This window comes from Chelmon rostratus, chromosome 16 (genome assembly GCF_017976325.1).
Source record: "Chelmon rostratus isolate fCheRos1 chromosome 16, fCheRos1.pri, whole genome shotgun sequence".
Lineage (NCBI taxonomy): Eukaryota > Metazoa > Chordata > Actinopteri > Chaetodontiformes > Chaetodontidae > Chelmon > Chelmon rostratus.
The window spans coordinates 21,372,049-21,395,612 of record NC_055673.1 but is presented as its reverse complement, the minus strand read 5'-3'; the positions used below and the strand labels follow the sequence as shown (position 1 = coordinate 21,395,612).

Sequence of the window (23,564 nt, the reverse complement as noted above, 5' to 3'; positions counted from 1 at the left end):
ACAATAAAGTTTAAGCGAAACAAGTAAAAATTATGAAGCCTGACAGTCAACTCAAGTGGATATAATTTGACAGAATTCACTCACATTAAAATTATCCAGTTAATGATTTGGCTTGAACTCTGCAGCCTGGCACAGGCAGACACATCCCACTTGTCTACCTGAGGCTGTCCTTCCATTTTATGGAGGCCTTGCATAGTCGCCTGACGACTGGGGAGCAGTCTGGAGGTCAAGAGAATTGTCAACCAGAGTCTCATCGCAGAGGCCAGCAGCCTAAGTCTCCCTCCCAGCCCTGTCAGCAACAGCAAACTGACGCCCCAAAGCCCCATGGCACACCACAGCAGCCCAAACAGTCCAGAAGACAGCATCCTGAACGTAAGCGTCTCAGGCACCAGCGGCAGAGCGTTGACTCAGATACTGCACCGGAACACAAACATGAGGCAACAACAGCAACAGAAGCAACCACAGCTTCTAGTTTGTCATCAGGAGTCCCAACGTCCTCAGCCGGTGGCCCCACACAGTCTAAACCAGAAACCCAGGAGGGCACCCCAAAACAGAAACGTGAGCGTAAGCCTCAGAGACCAGGCAAATATGTCTGCAGTTACTGTGGCCGTGCATGTGCAAAGCCTAGTGTCCTACAGAAACATATTCGTTCCCACACAGGTGAAAGACCCTATCCCTGCGCCCCATGTGGCTTCTCTTTTAAGACCAAGAGTAACCTGTACAAACACCGCAAATCGCACACACACAGGGTTAAGGCAGGTCTGGCACTTGGGGAGCCAAGATCTTTAGAGGAGCAAGTCACTGAGTCAGAAGATGAAACCAGACAGTTATCATCAGTATCTTCCCATACAGAAAGACCAAGCAGTGTAGCCTCAATCAAGAGTCATGAAACAGACAGGGCCAAAGATTCCACTGGAAACGATGACTCCTACGCAGTGAAAAAGAGACTGGCTCTGCGTCTAAGTAGAGGGAAACATGTTCCTCAAGACTCGTCTGATGAAAAGGCCTCATCTCTTATTTTAGGGAGCAAAGGCAGCACCGAATCTGGCTATTTCTCTCGCTCTGAAAGCACTGAGCAGTCACAGGACAGCCCCCCAAACACAAGTGCCAAAAGCTATGCAGAGATCATCCTCGGCAAGTATGGACGTCTGGGACACCTGCAGAGGATGCCTCGGCACCATAACCAGCAGCCCTCTGGTCAGGAGGACAAAAACCTCCCATTCACAGTCCCCAAGAAGCAGGTCATTGACCATATCACCAAACTCATCACAATCAACGAGGCAGTGGTGGACACCAGTAAAATTGACAGTGTAAAACCAAGAAGATTCTCACTCTCCAGAAAGAATAGTTCAGAATCTCAGAAGAGTTCATCGATAAAAGAACCGCTTCTTCATAGCCCTAAAGCTGGAGATCTGGGCTATAAAAACAGTGGCTCCATCACCATGGGAGTTCCATGTGAAAAATTTCATCATCCATCCCTAAATGTGGAGCAGCCAGCTGGCCAAACATCAGCCCCTCTGGAGAGAAGTCACTCAATGCCATCTGCAGCCAGTTCATTTGACGCCTCCAGTGGTGGCCCCAGTAAATTCCGCCTGAGCCAGTCTTTTGATGAACGACAGCCTCCTCAAAGGCAGGCATCCCGTCGTTATGGGATGCTAAGACGGCAGCCAGCTATTGAAATCCCACTTGGTGCTGAACTCACAAAAGAGGAACATGAGGGTTCTCATTCAATTTACCCTGACAGCTTAACCACTGTGCCTGACCGCAAGCAAAGTCAACCACAGCCATATGAGTGTGAGGCCTGTGGCACTGGATGCAAAGATTGGGAAGGTTATAAGAAACACAAGCAAAGCCTGTGCTTAGCACATCATCCCAGAAATGAGGTGGTCATTAGTCAAATGGAGTGCTCACAGTTAATTAACCATGCAGTCAGAGCAGGAGCTTCAGCAATGCGCAAGAGGAGGAAAGAAGAGAGTTTTGAATTTGATGATCCCTCTTCTCCCTCATTACCCTCTCCTGCCCTCTATTCAGGACAGTGTAAAGATGAAAGCAATGCAGTTTATGAGGGCCCAAGAAGACCTACACTGCAAACCTGTTCAGTAATTCAACATACTAGTTCGTTTGAAAAACAAGAATCTTTGTGTAGTGAGAATCAAGGCACTGAGGCGACAAAAAACTCTCCACCTCATGACGAATGTCAACTGGTACCTCAGAAGCAACCCCAACAACAGTCGACAAAACTAACAAACCGAAAGCTGGTCCGCCAACACAGCGTCAAGGTTCCAGAAATACTGGTCACAGAGGATTCCAACACGAGCACAGCGGCCTCAATAGAGCCAGCTTCAACAGCAAAACATTCAGAGAAACCGGATGAATTTCAGTGGCCGCAGAGAAGCCCCTCTCTGGCCCAGCTTCCTATTGAAAAGCTTCCTCCAAAGAAGAAGCGCTTACGTCTAGCCGAGGCCGCCCAGTCCTCTGGGGAATCCAGTTTTGACTCTATATCCCTGCCCCGCAGCCCCAGTCAGGACAGTAGTGCGTCTTATGCATCCAGTCGTTCCACATCCTTCGAAGAGTCAAATAGACCAGATATGGAGACAGCGATATCGTCACCACTGAGGAGATCAAGAGCTCCTCACATGTTGACGGTGCCTGGGGTGCATCAGCATAGAGAGATGAGGCGCTCAGCATCTGAGCAGGCGCCTCATGACCCACAACCAAGTGTCCTAATGGCTGAGACCCGCAGTAAATCTTTTGACTACAGTTGTCTGTCCCCTGAGCGCTCTGCAGTTGGCTGGAGGGAAAGAAGAAAGTGTCTTCTAATGAGACACACTGCTATCAGAGATCCTGATGAGGAGGAGGAGGAGGATCAGTGTGCGGTACCGAGCCGTAGTCCTAAACATGTCAGCCCGAGCACATCATCTCAAGCAAGCCCAACTCCTTTGTACTGCAGTAGGTCCCCTACTTCCCCTTTATCAGGTGACACACTCTTGCATAATCCAGTAAGATTACAATGCAAAGAGATCTTTTCTCAGTGGAAACTCAGTCAAAATATTCAGTTGACAGGCAGCACAGAACTCTCCCTCGCTCACTGTCCATCTGTAGATCCTCTAAAAGAAGAGGCCTCATACATCCATACAGGGCAGCCCCCTCCCCAAGCACCACAGCCCTATCCTACACATGGACCATCAGGGGCAGCCAGAGCTCGCTACCTCCCCATGTCGACAGGGCTGAAGCTAGAGATTCCCTCACTACATGATGATCATTCAGAGGTCCGAGTAAGTCAATCCCACATCCAGCATTCTGTCCCTCACATCACCTCCAGTCTGGAACTACTGAGGCCAGTCACATCTCCAGCAGTAGCAGTGCGTCTCCAAACAGACACCCTCACCCTAGCATGTGCCATATACACCACGTTGTCTCAGTCCACCTCCCCCAAGTCACAGGAGAAGGTTGATGCTGCTTCACACAATGTAGGTATGCCAACAGCTGAATACAGAGACCATAGGAACATAAGTCCGGACCTTCAGTTGTGGTCTGATGATGGCCTGAGGATATCAGGCTCAGGGGGAAGCAAGCGCATGCTCTCCCCTTCAAACAGTATAGAGATCCTCCCCGAGTCACAGCAACAGCAGAAACGAGTAAAAGAAGAAGAGAAGAGGGAGATTGGATGTGTTGACAGGGCAGACTTGGACACATGCGATCAAGAACTCGAAGGGGAGAATCAGTCATGTCTTCCCAACGTTTGTTCTCCCGTCAGACATGTTGGACCATCATTCCCCAGTCTGCTGTCCAGCACCAGTAATAGCTGGTGCTATTTGAACTACATTAAACCAAACCATTCTGCTCTGGATGAAGAGAAGCCCTCAGTTTACTCATCGTGGTCCACCAGTGGCTATGACCCCAACCCACCTGGCCTCTCCAGCAAGACAGCTCTGTCTCTGCTACACTGTAAGCAGAGGCTCAGTCCCTCCATCTACACTATATCCCCCATAACAGACAGGACAACTGAGTCAATGGAGCAAGAGGACAACAAGAGACCATGCTCCACCGAGGTAACTACATCACAAACCACCGATTACGATTGTCTGTAAATCTGTACAAGTCTGAGAGAGAGTAGACAACATCCAATAAAGGGTGTGATTCACATTTGAAACCAGGATACCACATTTAGATGGTTGGTGCCCAATGTTAAGGAACCCTGTAGACCCAAAATTCAGGTAAGTTAACATAGCAAGCCTCTTTGGGTTTTCCTCTGGGGGTTCCTCTCGAGTTCAGAAGGTGCAGCAAAGGGTGGGTTAGGGTTACGTAAGATTATATCCTTACGGTAGCCTCAATGCCCCAAAAAGCAGAAAAGATACTTAACTAACTTTGTGCTAACTTTGCCTGCACTGAATTTGTGATGATGACCTGAGTATAAAAATGATTTTTTTTTTAATATTATATTTTTAAACATACTGTTCAATGAGAATTCCCAATTTTTGTCTCCCTGGGCATGCTGGAGCAGAGTTGGTGAATTTGCCCATGTCTCTTTCGAGTGTAGGTCTGCAACAGACAGCTGTACTGCGGAGACCATGAGGGAACAAGGAAGGGACAGCAGACAGCAGATGACAACAGGTCAAACAGAAAAGGGGAGAGGGAGGAAGAGAAGAAGGAGGAGGAAGCGCAGTCATGCCCCAGAAATAAACAACCCCCTAAAGTTTGGACCTCTGAGAGAGGGTGAGTATGATCTTATGACATCTCGCTACAAGAACATTTACCGGTGACATATTGTCTATATTTACAACGTTAAATCTGATGTACCTCATTATTTACGGTTTTGAGGGCTTGCGTCACACATTGTGGTATGTTGTGGAAACTGTTGTCTGTCCACCATGCTGAAGAGGCCAAGGGTTGGCCGTCTGCACCAACGGAGCCCGTCTGTTGAGGGGCTGAAGCCAGGAAACTACCTAGCTTCCTTTTCGCCTGCGGAGATTCATTTACACCAACCATCGCAGCCATTCACGTGGAGCAGCAGCACGTTTCATTCTCTTAGACTTACGTCAGTGGAATGAGTAGAACATGTACTGTACGTACTGTACTGTACATGCATAGTGTTGGAATTGGGCAGAAAAACTGTATAAAAAGAGAAGTGCTTGGGTCTTAGGATGTGCTGAGAGAAGATGTCATGAGGATGTGAAAATGCTATACAGAGAATTTGTAGGCGTCTTAAACAATAGCCAGGTGCTCATATTAACACTGAGATAAGTTTTGCTTGCGGTCATCATTCCTCAGCTTGTACTGGCCATTAAAAGATCCCTTCCTAATTCACAAGTGATGCAGAATAAAATTCAGTTCTCACTCTGTGAAAAAATATATTCCAAATTTTATCCAAAGCTTGAATGAGGCTTTAACAGTCTCTGCTAGACAACCCAAGTTGATACCTTCCCATATCTTTTTTTATACCAAAAAGATTGCAACTTTGGAGGATACTATCACTTGATCTGTCTCACTCAGATTGCTGAAGCCTCATATTAGCATTAGGAATGATGACAGAAAGCAAAACCTTTGTAAATGTCCATATGGACACCTGACTTCTGAGACAGACTTGAAAAGTTGTGACCTTATCTTTAATATACAGTGTGTATAATGCCATTTTAAAAATGACCAGAGACCAAATGGGTTGGAAGCGTTGCAGTGTTATATTATAATCTGTGCCAAAACAAAGTCTGATTTTGGGATTTTCTGGCCCCGACTTAAGCCGGTCAGGTTTAACAGAGGTTTATTATGCTTATTAGACTACTGTAGGTGCTTCTAAGTGATAAACTCAAACTCCTGGATCCAACTGTCATTATTTCTAAAAGTCTTAGTTGTTTTATATCCGATCTGATTGGCTGTATAACTGTGTAACAGGACACCTCAAAGAAACATCTAACCAACATCTTAACCACTAAATCTTTTTGCAATGCAGCATATTAAAAGGCACATTAAAAATGAGAGTCACCATAGCAACTTCAGCATACCTCCCATTAATGCAATATTACCAGATAATACCTCCTGCTGAAATGGATCTAATGATATGTTTAAACAATTTGAAAAATGAATCTTTTGGTCAGTGCCAATGGCATTAGCACAATAACACAGAGCCAAGGTGACCTGATTCAGACTCAAACAATCTACTTTGTGTTTTTTCTGTATATTATCCCTTGTCTGTTTTGTTTTTTGAAAAAATGTGGATTGTTAGTTGTAAAATAATAGTCAGGAATCAGAAAGGAGTAATTTAATTAATGTTACAGAGATAGCAAGAACAGCAATGACCTATTCCTATACCAAAATTCAGTAAAATGCATAGTGTAAGCATGTAAGCTCTGTTATTTATTTGTCTCAATTGAAGCACACACATCTTCTCCAATTAATTTGCTGCGAGGTTTAGCCAGACACGGTCAGTACTTCTGATACCCATCACAAATAAACACTGCTGCGATGCGATGCAGGAGGGTGCAGAGAGGTGCCATCTGTGTGTCTCTTTTTGGTTTGGGAGTGTGTCTGTGAACAAATCCCTGTTGTGACTCATGTTGACGCTCTTCACAGCCTTCCAGAAAGAGTGAGTCATCCTCACGCCTGCTCGCTTTCTCCTTCTCTGTCTGTTCAGTCCGTCTGAGGGACAAATAGAAAAAAGTGATGCAGCGATGTGGTCGAACGTTGCCATTTTTTCTTGTTGGCGTTGGTGGGAGGGGGGCAAGGGCACCTAGGCTCCAATCTCGGGTGTGAATCAGTGCTTTATAGTCTAGAAGTATAGTGTGTGGGCAAAGTGCTCCTCTTTCATTAACTTAAAGGCTCATCCAGACTGTAAAAGCCACCGTTTGTGATACCTGCCGAGTTTATCCAGCCATGAAGTCTGCCGCGAAAATAGACAAGAAAACAGCGGATTATAATCAGAGGGATTGTTTGTCGTAGGAATGTGTTTTCATTTTCTGTGTTTTTTCATGCTTATTTGGAGCAGCAGCTGGTCTGGGCGCAGGGTTTCCCTCCCTCTCTGGCCTGTTTTTATTGGCCGGCTGCAGCAAACCCCGGACCTTGGGCCACATCGTAGGCTCCCCCTTGTTTGTACTCAGTGGTGGTGTGAGCTGTGATGGGGTTATAAGGCAGCGGGAGGGGGGAGCGTCTGGTTTTGGCTTATGAAAGCTGCTCTGTTGAGGCTGAAGTGGGTGCCTCGCTGAGGGACCCTCAGTGCACATGCAGAGGTGGACGTCGGGCCCAGCTGCCACAGTGTGAGCTCACTGTGCAGTACAGGCCAAACAGATAGCGTACTTACACTGGATAAATACAGGCACTAAAAAGCTGCTTACAGGTGCTAAAGGGCCTGCAGCCTGTCTGTCAGCTCCAGTTACACTCATATTGATTGTGACTTTCATCCAGAGAGGAGCAGCATCAATAGACAACTGACAGGGAAATGCTCTGAGGATGAAACTAAAACCTCTTGCTCTCTTCACACCTACAGAGCAAATGAGAAACACGGCATCATGCATGGTGGAGGTGGAGGTGGAGGGAAGTGCCAATGTAGGGATTGTGGACTCCACCTCGAGAATACCAGTGTTCAGCAAAAGTGCACCCATCGCATCACAGTATCACCAGCATATAACTGCAAACATTGTCACGTTTCTTTCAAAGCCAAAGGTAAGGACAGACAATGCCTTTTTCTTCCCAAGTTTATGATGTCTGGGTGTCCAGTATGAGCTCAGCCTTTCTTTTGTATTTAACAGGAAGCCTCGGCGAACACCTGAGATCTGCAGCACATGGAGAAGAAACCTGTGGGCCAGATGGCGCAGATGAAGGTGCTCTATGTTGTTCATTTTTATGAGTGTGCTTGTTAAGTTGATTTTATTCCACTAAAAAAGTGCCAGTGATAATAGCTTTGAATGAATGTACCAATACGCATTTTCTTACATTTTTTATGCTAAAAACATGATTTAAATTCAACTGAAATTAGACTGCATGTTTTTGTGTCTAATACAGATCTGTATTAGAAACACACATATTAGCCATTAGCACTCACTTTAACTTGATAGCACATTAGCTTTCTGGTTAATATGTCCTTTTCTATGAGCATGGACATGTCTCATGCTGCACCTTGGTTTATTGATTAGCGACTGCCCACATTTATATCCACTGCTGTAACCTGAGCTACATGACTTTTCTTTGAATCGATAGCCTCAAACAGAACACTAATCCTGTCGGCTCACACACTTTGTCTGTTTGATTGAGCGTCGATGTTTCACATTTGTTTGAACAGAAATGTAAACACTGGTTAGCAGCATATCAAGATCTTGGGCGTACAAGGTGGAAGATACAATATGTGGGACAAGGTTTGCCACGAGAAACATGGGAGAGGCTCATACACATTACACCCAGGGAAACAATGTCCTCAGCTGGTACCAGCTGGCTAGAACATGGCCTATTCACACCTATACACTTCCATATTACATGGATGGGTATATATATATATATATATATATATATATATATATATATATATATATATATATATATATATATATTAGGGCTGTCAAGCAATAAAAAAAATCTAATTAATTCCATGCATTGTAATTAAATTAACTGCATATATCTAATATGTCGCAGGTAGATTTACTCAATCTGCATCTGAACACCTGTTATGTCCCAACTCTCTTCCCTCCTTCCTGTCTCTCTGCAGCTTCACCATCATATAAAGGCAAAAAGCCCCAAAAGTCTTAAAAGAAAAGAAAATACTTTTATGTTGTGTTTCTACCAAAATTCCATGCTTGATGGGGTAACAGAAATAGCCCCAATTGGGAGGTAATCTCTGTTAGTAGATGCCAGTGCCTGGCAACAACAGCCTGCTACACTTGATATTCAATTGTTTCGGCTAAACAATGAAGTTGATTGTTAGCATCAGACAAATGATAAGAAAGGTAAGCAAGCAAAATGTTTTGAAAGGTGATTTTTTTCTTGTCCTAGGCGTCTGTGAAAAACCTTCAGTTCACTCCGACAAGCCTAAAGATCACTGGTACTCTGATGTGGGGAAAAGTGGATGTGATGAGGACGGGAATGCAAAGGACAAGGATGGCAGACGTAATGACGACAACAGGTCCAAGGCGCCTGAAAGCTCTCACACTGCCTCCTCTGATCGTGAGAAATCGCATCCAGGAGGGCGGCCGATGGAGCCTGAACCCAGCCGGGCCGCCTCTCTTCCCCCCAAGGACTCTACCCAGAAGAGCTCGGCCAGCGCCAGGAGGGCCCTGTTCGCCCGAAGACGCCTTGAAGCTTCAGCATCGGCATCCTCAGGAGGCTCCCGTTCTCCAAGCACTCCATCACTGATTCCACAGAGGGAGCCGTCTCCACCTCACAGTCTGTCACCCAGGCCTCGACAGTCCCCTGCTCCCTCTTCCTCCCTCTCCCCACCAACCTGTTATGTCTCCACCTCCACTCTTAGATCCGGCTCCCCTGCTAGAGGTCTTTCTCCTATAATAGTCCAGTCCCATGGATCTGAGTCCTCTGGGCCTCCAGGTTCTCTGGCAGACACTTCAGCTCAGTGCCACACCTGCCTTCACCCAAGAGACCGACTGTCTGCAGCAAGACTGGTGAGTCACTTCAGCGTTGGCTTCAAAACAGCCTGGTGACATAACATCGTTTGCTTCGTTTCATTTGTTTTGTGCATCCATCCTAACCCAGCCATTGTTTTTATCTGAGTCTGAATCTGTCGTGATGCTCTGTTTTTACCGTGTGTATAACTAACGCTGGTCAAAACGTGGCTTTTGTTCAAACCGCAGTCTTCACTCACCTGTGACTTGATCCATCTCTGTTAGTTTGGCCTACAGTTTTAAATAAATACAGCTTTTGGCTCACAAAGCTAATCTTGTGTGGCTCAGTTAAATCCCAGTAAGTCAACATCTAGATCAAATATAGATAGGCTGGTACATACGAGGTTATTTTAAAGTCGCACCTTTATTGGAAAAGGAAGGAAAGGCAACTCTCTTGTTTTATATCACTCAAACCAGGCCTGCAGCTCTGAACCTTAAAATAATGCAGGAGAGCTCCCAAATAGACCCAACATGTTTTCCCTGGGTAGCCGCTGATAAAATGAGAACCAGGCCGATCGTTAAATACCAAAGATTGGAACCACATGTCGACGACGTAAACAACGTGGGTGAATATCTCAGTTCAGCCTCATAAAATAAAAAAAAAATAAAATAAAAAACATGTCTACTCCAAACTTGTGGTTATGTTATGGTGTAACCTCACCACTTCCTCCTCACACTAATATAAGTCTCATAGGAGCAGATACTAATTCACATTCTGGACTGGGTTGTTTTTCACATCTGCGCTCATTTCTGCGCACGTTAGCTGCGTCTGAAAACTGGCTGTATTTGGTAAGGGAAGTCATTTCTAAATGCCTAAATATTTGATGTGTACATATACAGCACACGCCTGATGAATGTATGTTTAAAAAAGTGGCACACTCGACTGGCTCTCAAACAGTGTTATTCTAATACAGTAATCTACACCAGAGATACATTAGCTTATTCAGAATCAGGGTTCTTATACATTTCAGCTGTGAATTATTAAAGGTTTCTTGGAATTGCTCTTTATCTTTAAATGTACCCTTTCAAACAAGAAATAACACTTTATAAGCGATACACCCTCGCTGAATTCAACACCCTCAGTGTTTTACTGCCACAGTCCTGCTCGGCCTGGTATGACCTGTAGCTTATGGTGGCTAATGTTAGCAGACCATCTTGCTACTTTGTCTCCTCTCTCTGGATCCTGTTTCATCACGTCACAGACAAACAGGCTGAATCCAAAAGTCCATCCTCTAGACTAGCGAACTTGAGCGATGCGGCCACCATCGTCACGTCAAGTCCGCGAGGGCATTTGGGCGTAAGGGGAGAGAACGCACCATTAAAATAAGACTTTCGCAATAGCTTCCATGGATGTGAACTCAAGGAAGACATACGAAGATGGTAACAGAGCTAGAAGTAAAAGAAGTTGATGTGCACAGTAAAACGTTTATTTGTATTATTTTATATTAACTGAGTGGTCAAATGAAATCCTCAACTGCGGATCCTCACATCACAGGTGTGTTCCTGCCGTCTTTTCCTGACTCCACAAACATTGCAACCAATACATCAAATTGATAGAAATATAAATCACACAATATCACAAAATTACTATCAAGTATGGTTAATCTTTCGAGCGAAACCTGCTGAAGTTTGCATCCTCGGCAAACTCTCAGTATTAGCAGCCCTCGAGCCTTCCCAGGAATGAACCCATGACTTCATTGAGTCCAGACATTTGGACTCAACCTGAGTACCTCAACAGGAGAGGTGTTTGTTGTTTCCTGCCTGCCGTCCCGTTCCCCTCGCTCTCAGGCAGATTGTCTCATGATGAAGTCTTTAACGAGGAACTTAACAGCAGATTAAAAGCAGCGTTTGGCTGAGCTCTGGTTGTTCCGCCTACGATACCGCTGCTGTCAAAAGTGGGTTTTGCTGCACCTGTAAACAGCGACAGCGACGTCACGGGACATATCGCTGCAGCGAGGTGACAGGTTAAAGCACCGGAGGTCAGCAAAAGCAAGATGATCAAGGGGATTGCAAAGTAACTGACTCAATTCAGTTCACCATTGTTCTGTAATTGTCAGAGTGGCGTCTGTTTCTAAAGCTGCAGCGAGCTGAAGCATCACACGGGTCTCATCAGAGGCAGCTATTGGCTGATTAGACCCAAAGGAAACATCTAATCAAAATACAACACATCTGCTAAATATTCTTGATGTTATTAATGAACTGGCAGGTCTCTTATTGCTTTAGAGCAAAGCCTTTAAACCTCCAGAGATAAAATGTCTTTCACTACTGGATGCTGACTCATAGCACCTCCCCAGAACTGGTCTCTTAAAACTTCTCAGCACCAAGGCCCAGTAATTGCTGAGTCATTGCTATTGATGGACAGCATGTTACGGTTGCCACGACACTGAAAAAGTTTTACTTACTATGTATGTACTTGTTATACTTGTGTACTTGTTGGTGTAGATTCCCCAGCAGAACCATTCAGCTGTCATTTAATCTTGTTCTGTTCTAGTCTGTGGATGAGGTTGGTCTGACCCACTTCACCCCACATCCCACACGGCCTCGGGGAGCCCACAACCTCCTGAGTCACCTCCCTCTGCACTCCCAGCAGCCGAGCAGGGCCCCGAGCCTCCTGATTCCCATCGGGGGGATTCACATGATTCAGCCCAGGTCCCTCCTCCCTGTGTACAGCCTGGTGAGCAGCCCCACAGCAGCCACGGCTAACCCCGCAGGGCCATCCTGGAGACTAAGCGACGCTCCGAAGGGGAGGTTTTCTCCCCTGCAGCGGCAGGATACTCTCAAAGAGACGTTGGCCAGCAGCCCAGCCAGACCGCCGGACCATGGTGCATCAGGGGGGATGTCCGGGAGCAGCCGGTCGGACCCTGTAATGCACAGAAAGAATCAGGGACGCTTTGGCGTCCAACAGCCGTCCAGTCCAGGGACAGAGACGAGGCGTCCGGAGGTAAACACAGATGCACATGTCACAGAGAGGCGTGTTTACCCCGAGACCACCCAAGGCCAAAAAAAGGCTCCTTCCTCCCAAACACAACTCTGATAGGAGGGAGGGTCTGAAGGGACAGTGCAAAAGACTGAAAGTCTAAAAGCCAGAGTCGACGCTGGTTTGTAGGCCGAGGAAAAAAGGCAAGAGCACTTAAGCACCGCTTCTGAATGACGCTATTATGTAATTATATGAATAATATATATAGACACTATGTTAGATATGCAGTATGTTTTGTAAATCTTTTTTTACCCTCTTGTTTGATGTCATCGGTGTTAATTTATTTATGTGCTATTATGCAAATTCTGTACTATATGCAAAAGCAGCTGGAATGAAAATAGACAAAGTTTTAATCAGTTTCCCTATTAACCCCTTGGACAGCTCTAATATAATATTGCTGTGTTAATGTACTGTATTACCAAAATGGATATAGAAAGGTACTATAAATATTTATTCACCCAAACCAGTATTTTGAAGTGCAATTTTATGTCAAGATTGTGGTTTGAACTGTCATTCTTAAAGGCTGTGATTATTATGATTTGTCAGGGTTTCTTTTGTTGTTGTTGTTGTTGTCTTTGTGTTCAAAGAAGCAGGGTTACGATCGCCTCCTTTCCTGAGGTCTTTAGGAAAAGGAGTTTCAGATCAAGACATTTGGACTGCACTGACAAATAATTTGATATCCAGAGCAAACCTGTTTCACGTACATGGTAGCTACGGTACAGTTTTTTTCATAAACAGATACATGTATTTTTGTGTTTTTGCTTTTATAAATGATACAATCACTCTGCCATTTTCATGTTTACCATTAAACTTCTCATTTTTACAGATTTATATTAAAACTGTGCGACACGTGTGGTTTTTGAGTTGTTCATTGGTCTTCTTTTGCAGCTTTTGAGTTTACACTGAGCTCAGCTGCCATGGTAACCCACACTGCAGGGTATTTCATAAGGCAAGATTAACAGTTAAGTCAGGCTTATTTCAGCAAGTCAGGCTTATTTTCAGGAAAGCCTGTTTTATAAAAGAGGTTTACATAAGTCTGACCCAAGTTACCATGGAAACTGATCCATCCACACTAGCCTGTTCTGGGTGAGGTTAGTCTTCAGGCTTAGCTTCGCTTCAGGCTTAAACAGTGTTGTGTGTGTGCCAGAATGAAACAGAGTGATGTCACACGCAGGGACTCATAGTTGAGTTAATGAAGCCAGAGCCAGTCGGCTTTGTGAGACCAGTTATGCAGAATCAGGGATGCTGTGGTTCAGTGAATCCTTAAAGGGAGCCTGGTTATCCTGAACCTGCTCAGACAGACCGGTTACTTTGACTCATTCACAGGACACACAGGAGTTACCCACTGTCCCTGTGAAACCCTCTCAGTGCGCTCTGGATACTGAATTTGGAAATTCATTCACTTCCATTGCGTTGGAGTGGACGTTGTGCAAAACTATATCCATAAAAACCAAGCTATCTGCATATTTTAATGCCATTTTGTTTAAAATTCTGACCCTTTAAAGATCTTTAACATGCAACACACCTGCGTGGTCCTCTTCAACATATAACAACAGCTCAGTTTGTTGCATGTCCACAGTAGCAAAGGGTTAACACTCTGTTATGTCTGGAGACTGAACGTCTCTCTTATTCCTGTGTTGTCCTTCACATCGTCCAGGCACAATCACATTTCTTCCTCTCTCCAATTCGATTCTAGGTGGATTAAAGAATGCAGAAAACGCACAGAGACTGTGGCGCCACCCTGTGGTCATGGTGTTGTGCTTGATGGTGAAATTTCACTGGAAACTGAAATTTCATCAGAAAAGAAACAGTCATTTGCCTGAAAATCTATTTTGTGGTATGCTAGTTTTGTTTATTTTGATGTAGGTCACAATGGTCTTCTGATCTGTGTTCATGAAGGCAGCTCGTCTTTGTGTCCCCAGAACTGAAGATGCCACGTGTAGCCACTGGATGGCGCCAGAAAGCAGCTTTCCGTCTGGCTCTGTTCTGACAGGGATGACATCACACACTGAAGGTACTGGCCCATATACTGAAACCCTCCCCTATAATAAATCATCCAGGAGATGGCAGCACGGATATTCAGACAGGGGGACGGGGAGAAGGTGCTGATTGTAGTCTGTGCTTTCAGAGTTTTATTTATTTTCATCGTCCATAGTGACAGAAATCATGATAGAAACCATGGTCACACGATTATTCCACCTTACAGGCAGCGGTCCATGTCAAAGGTGGTGGAAGTGCTGGGATGTGCTGGATGCCAGGGGCTCCACAGCAACAGACATAACAAGAGCCAAAGATTCCCTTGAAATTGTGTCATCGAAACAATGGCAATGTGATGGCAGCAAATGATTAACAGAGTATTATGACATATTTTCAAAGTAGTCTGGTGATAAGGTTCATTAGAAGAGGAGATCCAAATAGTGGGGTCATTCCTGATGGGGAATCATTCTGGGGGGGATTTCTCCCTCTGTGCTTCAAAAGTGAAACAATACAAACATGAATGAACAGGGGATTCCTATCACACAGACACACATTAAGTTCACGACGTTTCAAAGTGGAGAGCACAAACACACTGAAAGCAACCAGGTCACTTTCAGGTTCCCTAGTTTTTCCACGTTATTCATTATTCAAAGTGATGATATCAAGCCCCCAGTCACTATTAAAGGATGTGAGTCAGCTGAAATTCAGGGGAATATTAAGCTCTTTCATTTTCATTTAATTTGTATCGCATGGATAGATAGATAGATAGATAGATAGATAGATAGATAGATAGATAGATAGATAGATAGATAGATAGATAGATAGATAGATAGATAGATAGGTAGATAGTATTAGTTTGTTTTTCTTTCTTTCTTTCCATTGCATGTCTTTTGTGGATTCTGTCCCCACTGCTTTGCTTCTCTTCTCTTATTCTCTTCCTTTTCATGCACAGTTTCAGGCTGTGTGCGGTCACACACTGAATGAAGAGTCAATTCAATTGTTTTTTCGTCTTGTGTGCACATTATGTGCTCTGTGATAAAATGTTCTACACCAGAGGTTCACTTTTCTCACCTTTCCACACCACTGGTTGCCGCAGGCAGGTGTAGCAGACACCTTCATCACCCACGTGTCTCAGTTAGTTTTGTAGTTTCGGTCTGTGTATTTGACATCCAGGCAGTGATGCTGCTATCAAAGCCTCCATCTACTCATGCAGGGGTGTGGCCCATATTCTGCACGCCACTCATATCAGGGTGGTGTCTGTGTGAGTGCGTGAGTCACCTCAAACTCCCATCATCATTGCTTCCTCTTTTCTACATATTTTTGCTTATAAGGAAGAAGAATGACAGTCGGCAGTGTTCTGTGGAAAACCAAGCTGGCATTCTGCACAGAGACGCTCAAACACTCAACTCAAAAAAAGAAGAAAAACACATTTTTTACTGCAACTGAACTTGACATTTTACGGTTTCATGTCATGATTCCTGAATTTCCAATTGCACAATGGGCTTTGAACGCACCGTTTTAACCTTTTCACTGAATGTGATGACTTGTGTCTGTGTTATTGTGTCACAGTCCATACATTTTTACCTCATCCCAGAGGAATTTTGCAGGATTCTGCGATCATATCTCCTATATTTGTTTGTCACCGTGTCTCCTCACATTCCTCTGTCGCCCTCAGCAGCAGCCGGAAGTGGGAAATAGATAAGGACACATTTTTCACTGTCACTGTGTCCCTTTTCTGCCTTGTCTGGAGAAAGCAGGGGGAAAAGGGACATGGGGAAGGGGAAATGAGGGGAGGGGGTACCTTTAGCTTGAGCCCATTCCTCCTGTCTGCACCACTGGACAAATATTTGCTCTAGATGAGTTTTTTTTTCCTTTCACTGTAACAAATAGTTGGTGAAATGCCAATCTCTCTCCATTGTGACATCCTTTTGGCATTTCCCTCACCCCTTAACCTCTATAAACTATGACCACACACACACACACTCACAAGTATGTATGTTTCAGCAGTGTTTTTTCCTGTTTCTGTTGCAGCCTCTGTCTGTCTTCTGGGTTTCCGCTGAATCTGATTTTCCACACTTCAGTTGAAGCTCTTCAATGGCCAAAATAATTGTACTCATTCTTGTTTCTAACTGTTTTTTTCCTGCCATCTACCATGTATGGTAAGGAGTGTGCGGAACAAATCCATTCTTTGACACTGCATAGCTGAAAAAAAGGACCCATACACATTTTACAGAAACTGCTTGACTTCCAGAGAAAATGCAGTAATGAACTGATTTTTCCTTCATAGAGCACGTTGCTGTTGGTTACCTGATTTACTACTAATGTCATAAAGTATGTGCACAGGAAAACCAGTAGATACCAAACTCATAATTTCAAAAGCTTAGATTCAGACAGTACTTGAATGACTAAATAAATAGAATTAAAAATTGTTTTGTTGACCAGGGAGGGTTACAAGATATTTGACTTGAATTGTGCCTGTATTAAATACACAGTATACATACATTTAAAAACACACTTAAAATATAACAGTTTCATGAAAAAAAAGATGCAATGTAAGTTAAAGAATGTGTGCTATGCTTTAATAAAAGAAGTTTAAGTAAGGGAAGCATCAAACCTAATGTAAAAGGTTTTAATAAAAGTGTTGCTGAAATGAAACCTTGCAAATTGCAGACAAAGAATATTAAAATATCTTCAGATGAAAATATTTGAACAACAAGAGAAATGCCTTCAATAGGTTTAAATATGATGCAGCTGTCAGATTTGTTCACTCTATCGACAGTGTCTTTGAGTTTTGTCTCATTCCGGGTTCATCTGAATCCATCCATTCTTCCTCTGTGAGATCCTGATATCAGGCACACATACTTCACTTTAAGTTCACTTTAACCTCGAGCTCATACATACCTGTGGATTTGAATTATATAATGCATTATGTAGCTGATAAGAGCGAGGAATACCTGTGGAATACCATGGCTGTGTGGGCGGCCAGGTTGTGGTCACAGCCGTGATGTCTGTTTTTGTCACTGGTGAGAGATAGGCAGTGTAAACTGACACAGACACTGTGTTTCAGTGGCCTATATGCATGGTGGCGTGTGTGTGGGCTGCAGGAAGCTGATGTGGCAGGCGGCTGCGTATCACTTCACCAAGGTCAAAGCATGTTACACGCTGAGATGCTGTTTGTATGCCAGCGTGTGGGACGACTGTGCCATGACCTCACCTTCCTGCGGGGGGTGCTGACAGCTCTCCTGGACTTCGTCATCGTCATATCGGCGGCGTGGCACATGCAAACCCTCTGCCGCTGCTCATCTCTTCCTCTGACGCCTCCGGCCGCATCCTGCATGCCCAACGCCTCTGGAAAAAAAAAAGAAAGAAAGAAAGAAAGAAAGACAAACACGTGGATGCCATGGCCTCACATAACCTCCTGTCTTTGTAACAACCATCCATTCTCTCAGGTTAATAACATATATTACATTATTGTTTGAACAAGACTATCAAGAGAGCCAGTTATGTGATTTCTTGATGTTAGAAATGATGAGCAGTATATGAACAATAATAGATTATGAATTAAAATGATAAATATATATAGAATGTATACATTTATTCATGATATAAATATACATCATGAATAAATTAAATAGTTGGAGGCAGGTGAGGACATTTTTAAGTGTTCATTAATGCATTTGTTGGTAGTTATAATTTCTTGAAGCTTCTGCAGCTGGTGTAAATACAGTTAATGAATTACTGATGACATGAAACTGTTTACATCAAATGTATTCATGTTTTATATTTCATAGATAGAAAACAAATATTTGTGTTGTTTGGACAATCTTAAAGACTTCTTCTTCACTTCCCATGACAGCGCCCTGAGAGGCAGCTTGTCCTCATGAGTTCTGGGTACATATATAAACAGCACTGATCCTGCCCTGGAATGATTTGTACACGTGTAGAAACAGTTACTTTTTTTAAACACACACCTGTTGATGCGCGTTTGTTCATATGTCATGATACATGATTAAAGCTGTGTTGCACCGTGTTATCATTCATATACACCAGTTACTGTTGACCAATATGTTAAAAGACACAATCTGGTATCTGCTTACAACTAATCTGTTATAAACTATTTATTGAGTGTTTATGCTGGTTATAATTCCAGAATTTATAGGAAAATGATACCGTTTACAAGTTGCTTCAGCCTGCAACTGACAGATATCAACATTTCAGGTTAAATTCTCAGAGTTTTTTAGTAAATCACTCTCAGTCTTAGTCTGGGACAGTCTTAGTTTAGGTTTTATGTCCAGTGATCAAAAGCTTTTTAGCCAAGTTTGCACTCAGCAGCACAACATGTGAGGGATGATAGTTGATCCCCCACATGTTCTCCCTTCCCTTCTTGGCCTGTTGGGGGCACTGACAGTACTGTGTGTTCAGCCCACTGCTGGAATGTGAGGAGGGCAGGTGGAGTGTGTGTGTGTGTGTGTGTTGTGTAACAACACCACCTCTACATAGACAGGCGATTAGGCCGGCACAGAGGGAGGAGTGGCCGCCGTGACATCAGCCCCAGGGTGGGTATAAGTAGATGTCCTGGCAGCAACATGAACACAAAGCACCTGTTGCTGCCCTCCAGCCTCAACACACACGGCCTCAAAGACTCGTCTGCCACACTTGGAGCGCTGCTGCTGCTGCTGTTAGACATCAGGACATCACACACGGGATGACGATGGCTTCCTTCATGTGCAAGACGCTGACTTTATTCATCATCTGCATGGTTCTGCAAGAGGGTGAGTAACTTGTCTGTGTTTTTTTGGGGGGGATTTTAGGCCATTAAAGCTAAAAAAAAAAAGGTTTTTAGATTTTTGTTAAAAAAAAACTTGTGATTGGTTTTATAGATTTTTGTGGGTAAAATCCAATAAAACATTTTTATAATTAGCTTTCATCATATATTCCTTTTGGTCGCAATGGATTACCAGTTCTTTCTTGTTTTAGATAAAGTTGTTACTGTTGGGGTTTGAGGTTCACCAAAATTAGAAATGTTACAAAATAAAGTAAAAAATGCAGAAAGTGATCCAGCAAAAAGAATTAAGATGCAGATATGATGCGCTCTCAGTAGCTCAGTGCTTTTGATCCTTTGCCAGTCACCACAGAGAGCACAAACAAGAACCAGGCTGAGCCATCCAGAGGTTGTTTTCCCCAATTAAGTTAATACCACAGCAATATTAATACAACCACTTCTTGGAGGAATGTTTGACATGGATTAAGTTCTTTGACTTATAATACGATAAATGTGTTCCACCATTATTCACAATCACACTTGTTTAACCGCAGAAGTGGGTGTTAGCCCTCAGAGTGGATTTCGTTGTATTTACACGTGATAATCGCTAACTGCACAGTCACACTGCAAAGCATTAGTTGGCAAAGCATTAGCTGGCGCTTCCTAATCTCGGGCTTCTTTGTGTTGTTCTAGGCTGTGGACTGCCCTTATCAGACCGGGCAGAGCTGCCAGCTCAGGCTCCACATCCACACCGCGTCAGGACCAAACGCTGCTCCTGCAACAGCTGGGACGATAAAGAATGCATCTACTTCTGCCACCTGGATATTATCTGGGTCAACACGCCAAGGTGCGGCTACAGACCACTATAAAACACACGCTCAGAAAGATGTATTTGTTACTAGACCAGAATATTGTGGAAAACCACCCAACACCCTCACTACCCGCACCCTACAGTACTCAGGGACAATATCTAAACTAATCCCAGACTCCCACATGCTTTCACACACTGTCTTAAAATGCTTTGTTTTGTTTTCCTTTCCAGTAAAGTCCTTCCGTATGGCCTTGGGAGTCCCCTGTCTCGTCGCCGCCGCCGCTCAGCTGACCGTTGCGAATGCCTCAACCCAACAGATAAAACCTGTTCTGGCTTCTGCCAAAGGTGAGCGGCAGCTTTCGTTCTCCCATCCACCTACGGCAAAACAAGACCGTCTCATCACGTAGTCTTCACTGCATGCCAGATAGCATCAAAGTAGTTTCTGTATCTCCTTCCAGAATCAGTCACGTGTGACAAGCATGAACGGTATTATGTTGACGTGGGGGACGAGTCATGCAGGAGACAAAATGATTTAGTCGACGATAACGTGACTGCGGTATAGGGGTAGTAGTCATAGCAGAGAATGTCCCGCATTTCCTTGGAGGCCTTGAAAGAAATCACAAAGCTTTATTAGCAGTGCTGCTATTTCTGGAAAGTTTAGATTTATACTCAAGAGAATGTTTGTTGCGTCTTTGAGTTATTGTGGTCATGAAACCACCGGTATGGATTAGTCACCATCTCTAGATGTTATCCTCGGCGGTGTTTTGTAAGGCATTGCTGCACATAAGGCATGAAAATGCATTAGTTTGGAATTCCAAGCACATTACTTAGTCGACCCTGAGCTACTTTTGCTTCAGGTAGCGCAACAATAGAAGGTGAAAGCCTCAGTTCGTACAGGTTGGATTCCTTGAGGCTTTGGCAGGGTTGTGCCCTTGTTTTAATGCTGTTGTTGAATTTGTCCACAGCTCAGAGAATCCAAGGACTAATCTCGTGGGTCCAGTGCTCGAATCTGCAAGCACAAGCAGCAACAAACTGCTGGCATCTTTCAGGTAAATGAAGAAGAATTCCAGGATCAACCTTTAAATCTGTGTCGTGCTGTTTGATTTGTCATCTCTAAGACACGTGAATCATGTCTTATTTGATCTGCTTTTCCCGCAGATCTGTTGTCAAGTCCAACGTGGCGATCGCAAACGTGATTCTGTCATCAAGCGAGAAGCCAGGTGGAGTCAACAGGCCCAGGAGCAGAACAATCAGGTAGAGGGCTGAGCGAACGCCAGAAGTGGTTCACTATCCATGGATTCAACCTCCGTGGGCCGGAGAGTCCTCCAGCTGCTTTCAACGCCGGCACCAGGGTTTTCAAATGAGTGAAGAGTCTTGCGAACTCTGGGGATGCGGAGCTGGTAAGGAGGAAGGCCACAGAGGCAGCGGATCAAACATTTGATCGACGAAGTGCTTCGGAGGACTGGCAGCTCACCAAGACAGAAGCACTACAGCAGGAGAAACGCTTAATGTCATTTCCTAAGCTCTCTTTGAACTTTTTTTGAATTTAACAACAGTCTACCCACGTCAAGGAAGGATCAATTAAACCTAAGGACATGGAAGCTGCTTTTTGGGTAACCACATCAAGAAAGACTCATCAGGCACTGATCTGTCGCTCTTTGGTGACTACAGACATTGCACTGCTGTGACTCGTCGGACAGTTTTAAATCTGATGGACGCTACGACAGGATGGTCGGATCATTACATGTTGCGGGTTCATATCAACTCTGCATTTAGTTCTGAATTGCTTGTCAAAGTTTACTCAAATGCCCTTGAAAATATTTTGTCATTGTTGGCCTTTGGTTGGGTTTAATTTCCTCTGTATCAGAGTGGGAATCTGCTGTCCTGCCTAATGTTTAGGGCAAATTAGCAAATAGCTTTTTGATAATCAGGCAGTACTTGAATGGCAGCTTGTTCACTCAGGGCACACATTACCTCATAGTGAAATGAAGGTCATCTCTTTGGGATTTATCTAACAAACAATTAACTTTATACAAGATCAATTGTCAGCTCCTCTACACACACATATAAAGCACCCTGTGCTAGCATAACAACTACAGTAGGTCTATTGTGTGGGCTCCAGTGTTTATTGCACAGCTTGTGTTTAACATTTTGATTGAAGATAAGCCAGAAGTGATGTGCAGCTTGCCAAAAAAATGCAACAATTGTTTTACTCCCCTGACACGCATTTAGCGTTCATTTAATTCCTCCGTCTTAGTCACCGGGAAAGTATGAATCTGAACTTGTGTTATTCCCTTCAGAAGCAATTTATCTGTGGCCTGCACTTTTCCTCTGCCCTGTCTGATTGCAGTCAGCTCACGGACACAAACAAATATAAACTTTCATTGTAACTCAGAGAAAACTTCCTCAAATATCTCAATGCTGTACATGATGGATAGTTTACCAGCTTAGCAGTTTACTGTTAAATGCTGAATGATAGCAAGTATTGTAAATACAACAACTTATTTATTCTGTAACTTATTCAGAGATGTATATATTTATATTTGTTTGAATGATGCAGTGAATTGCGTGCGAGAAAATAAAAATACAAGAAAATATTCTGTTGCAGAATGGTGATTATTGTTGTGTTATTGCTGTCACTTTAAATTAGAACTATTATTTGACCTGATATGACAGTTTTGCATCAACATTAAAAAGTATTTTTTGATGACAACATTTTTGGAGGAAAGGATATAGCTACTGACATAGTGCACAACATACTCCCCCATATGGTTGATGAAGATTTTCTATATTTTTTTAAAACCTAATGCTTGCTCCTTCAACAAAGGAACATCTATAGCTGATCACACATTTAAATAAAATATGAGACATTCAGTGTCTTATAGAGAATTGGATTTTGCATGACCTGCAGCAGAGGATTTCATAATATAAATGCTGTCAAGAAATTGAAGGAAATAGCTTTTGGAACAGTCCATTGGAGATGAGAGAAACTGGAGGGAAAATAACAGAAGGAACTGGAGTTTGAATTCTGAGTTCAGTCAGAGGCTGAGCTGATATATTCGTTACTAGCTAGATTACAGCTGATGGTGGTTCGGGGCAAATAAACACAACTGGTCCAGGGGTCAACTTCACCCCAATGAGTAGAAATGAAGACAAACAAAACCACGTGAGCCGAGAATCCATCCTGCCATCAGATGTGATGGCAGTGGGAGAAGTGACTGTTTGAAAAGAAGAAGAACAGCAGCTCCTAAAGATAGCCCGGATACTGACATATGCCTGTAATGTCAGAACTGGAGAGTGTCTCTTCATTGAAAGAAGAGCAAAGAATGGAAGTGAAGGTTTGTTTTTGCTCCAGCTGGCTTCAGTCCTCCTCTGTCATTTGGTTTATTGATCTGATTGGCTGACTGTGATAGACAGTGATAATAATCCAATCCAATCATG

General features: G+C 43.7%; 2 protein-coding genes across 2 annotated transcripts; both read left to right on the top strand.

Annotated features, from left to right (window-relative positions):
• The first annotated feature begins 179 nt into the window (after positions 1-179).
• hivep3a (HIVEP zinc finger 3a) lies at positions 180-12,630 on the top strand. The gene is made up of 6 exons (XM_041956001.1): positions 180-4,052; positions 4,541-4,716; positions 7,478-7,653; positions 7,740-7,811; positions 8,974-9,596; positions 12,088-12,630. Exons 1-6 carry the CDS (start codon positions 180-182, stop codon positions 12,628-12,630), a joined length of 5,463 nt encoding a protein of 1,820 aa, XP_041811935.1.
• A 6,528-nt stretch (positions 12,631-19,158) lies between these two features.
• Positions 19,159-22,713, top strand: edn2 (endothelin 2). The gene is made up of 5 exons (XM_041955670.1): positions 19,159-19,322; positions 20,006-20,159; positions 20,355-20,468; positions 21,089-21,172; positions 21,282-22,713. Exons 1-5 carry the CDS (start codon positions 19,256-19,258, stop codon positions 21,379-21,381), a joined length of 519 nt encoding a protein of 172 aa, XP_041811604.1. The 5' UTR covers positions 19,159-19,255; the 3' UTR covers positions 21,382-22,713.
• Positions 22,714-23,564: the final 851 nt, after the last annotated feature.

Bases quoted from the DNA above. Each gene is read 5' to 3' on its own strand.
- hivep3a (XM_041956001.1), top strand. From the start codon at position 180: ATGGAGGCCTTGCATAGTCGCCTGACGACTGGGGAGCAGTCTGGAGGT. The intron at 4,053-4,540 runs GTAACTACATCA...TTTCGAGTGTAG, and splicing joins AGAGACCATGCTCCACCGAG to GTCTGCAACAGACAGCTGTA. The intron at 9,597-12,087 runs GTGAGTCACTTC...GTTCTGTTCTAG, and splicing joins GACTGTCTGCAGCAAGACTG to TCTGTGGATGAGGTTGGTCT.
- edn2 (XM_041955670.1), top strand. From the start codon at position 19,256: ATGACGATGGCTTCCTTCATGTGCAAGACGCTGACTTTATTCATCATC. The intron at 19,323-20,005 runs GTGAGTAACTTG...GTGTTGTTCTAG, and splicing joins CTGCATGGTTCTGCAAGAGG to GCTGTGGACTGCCCTTATCA. The intron at 21,173-21,281 runs GTAAATGAAGAA...CTTTTCCCGCAG, and splicing joins AAACTGCTGGCATCTTTCAG to ATCTGTTGTCAAGTCCAACG.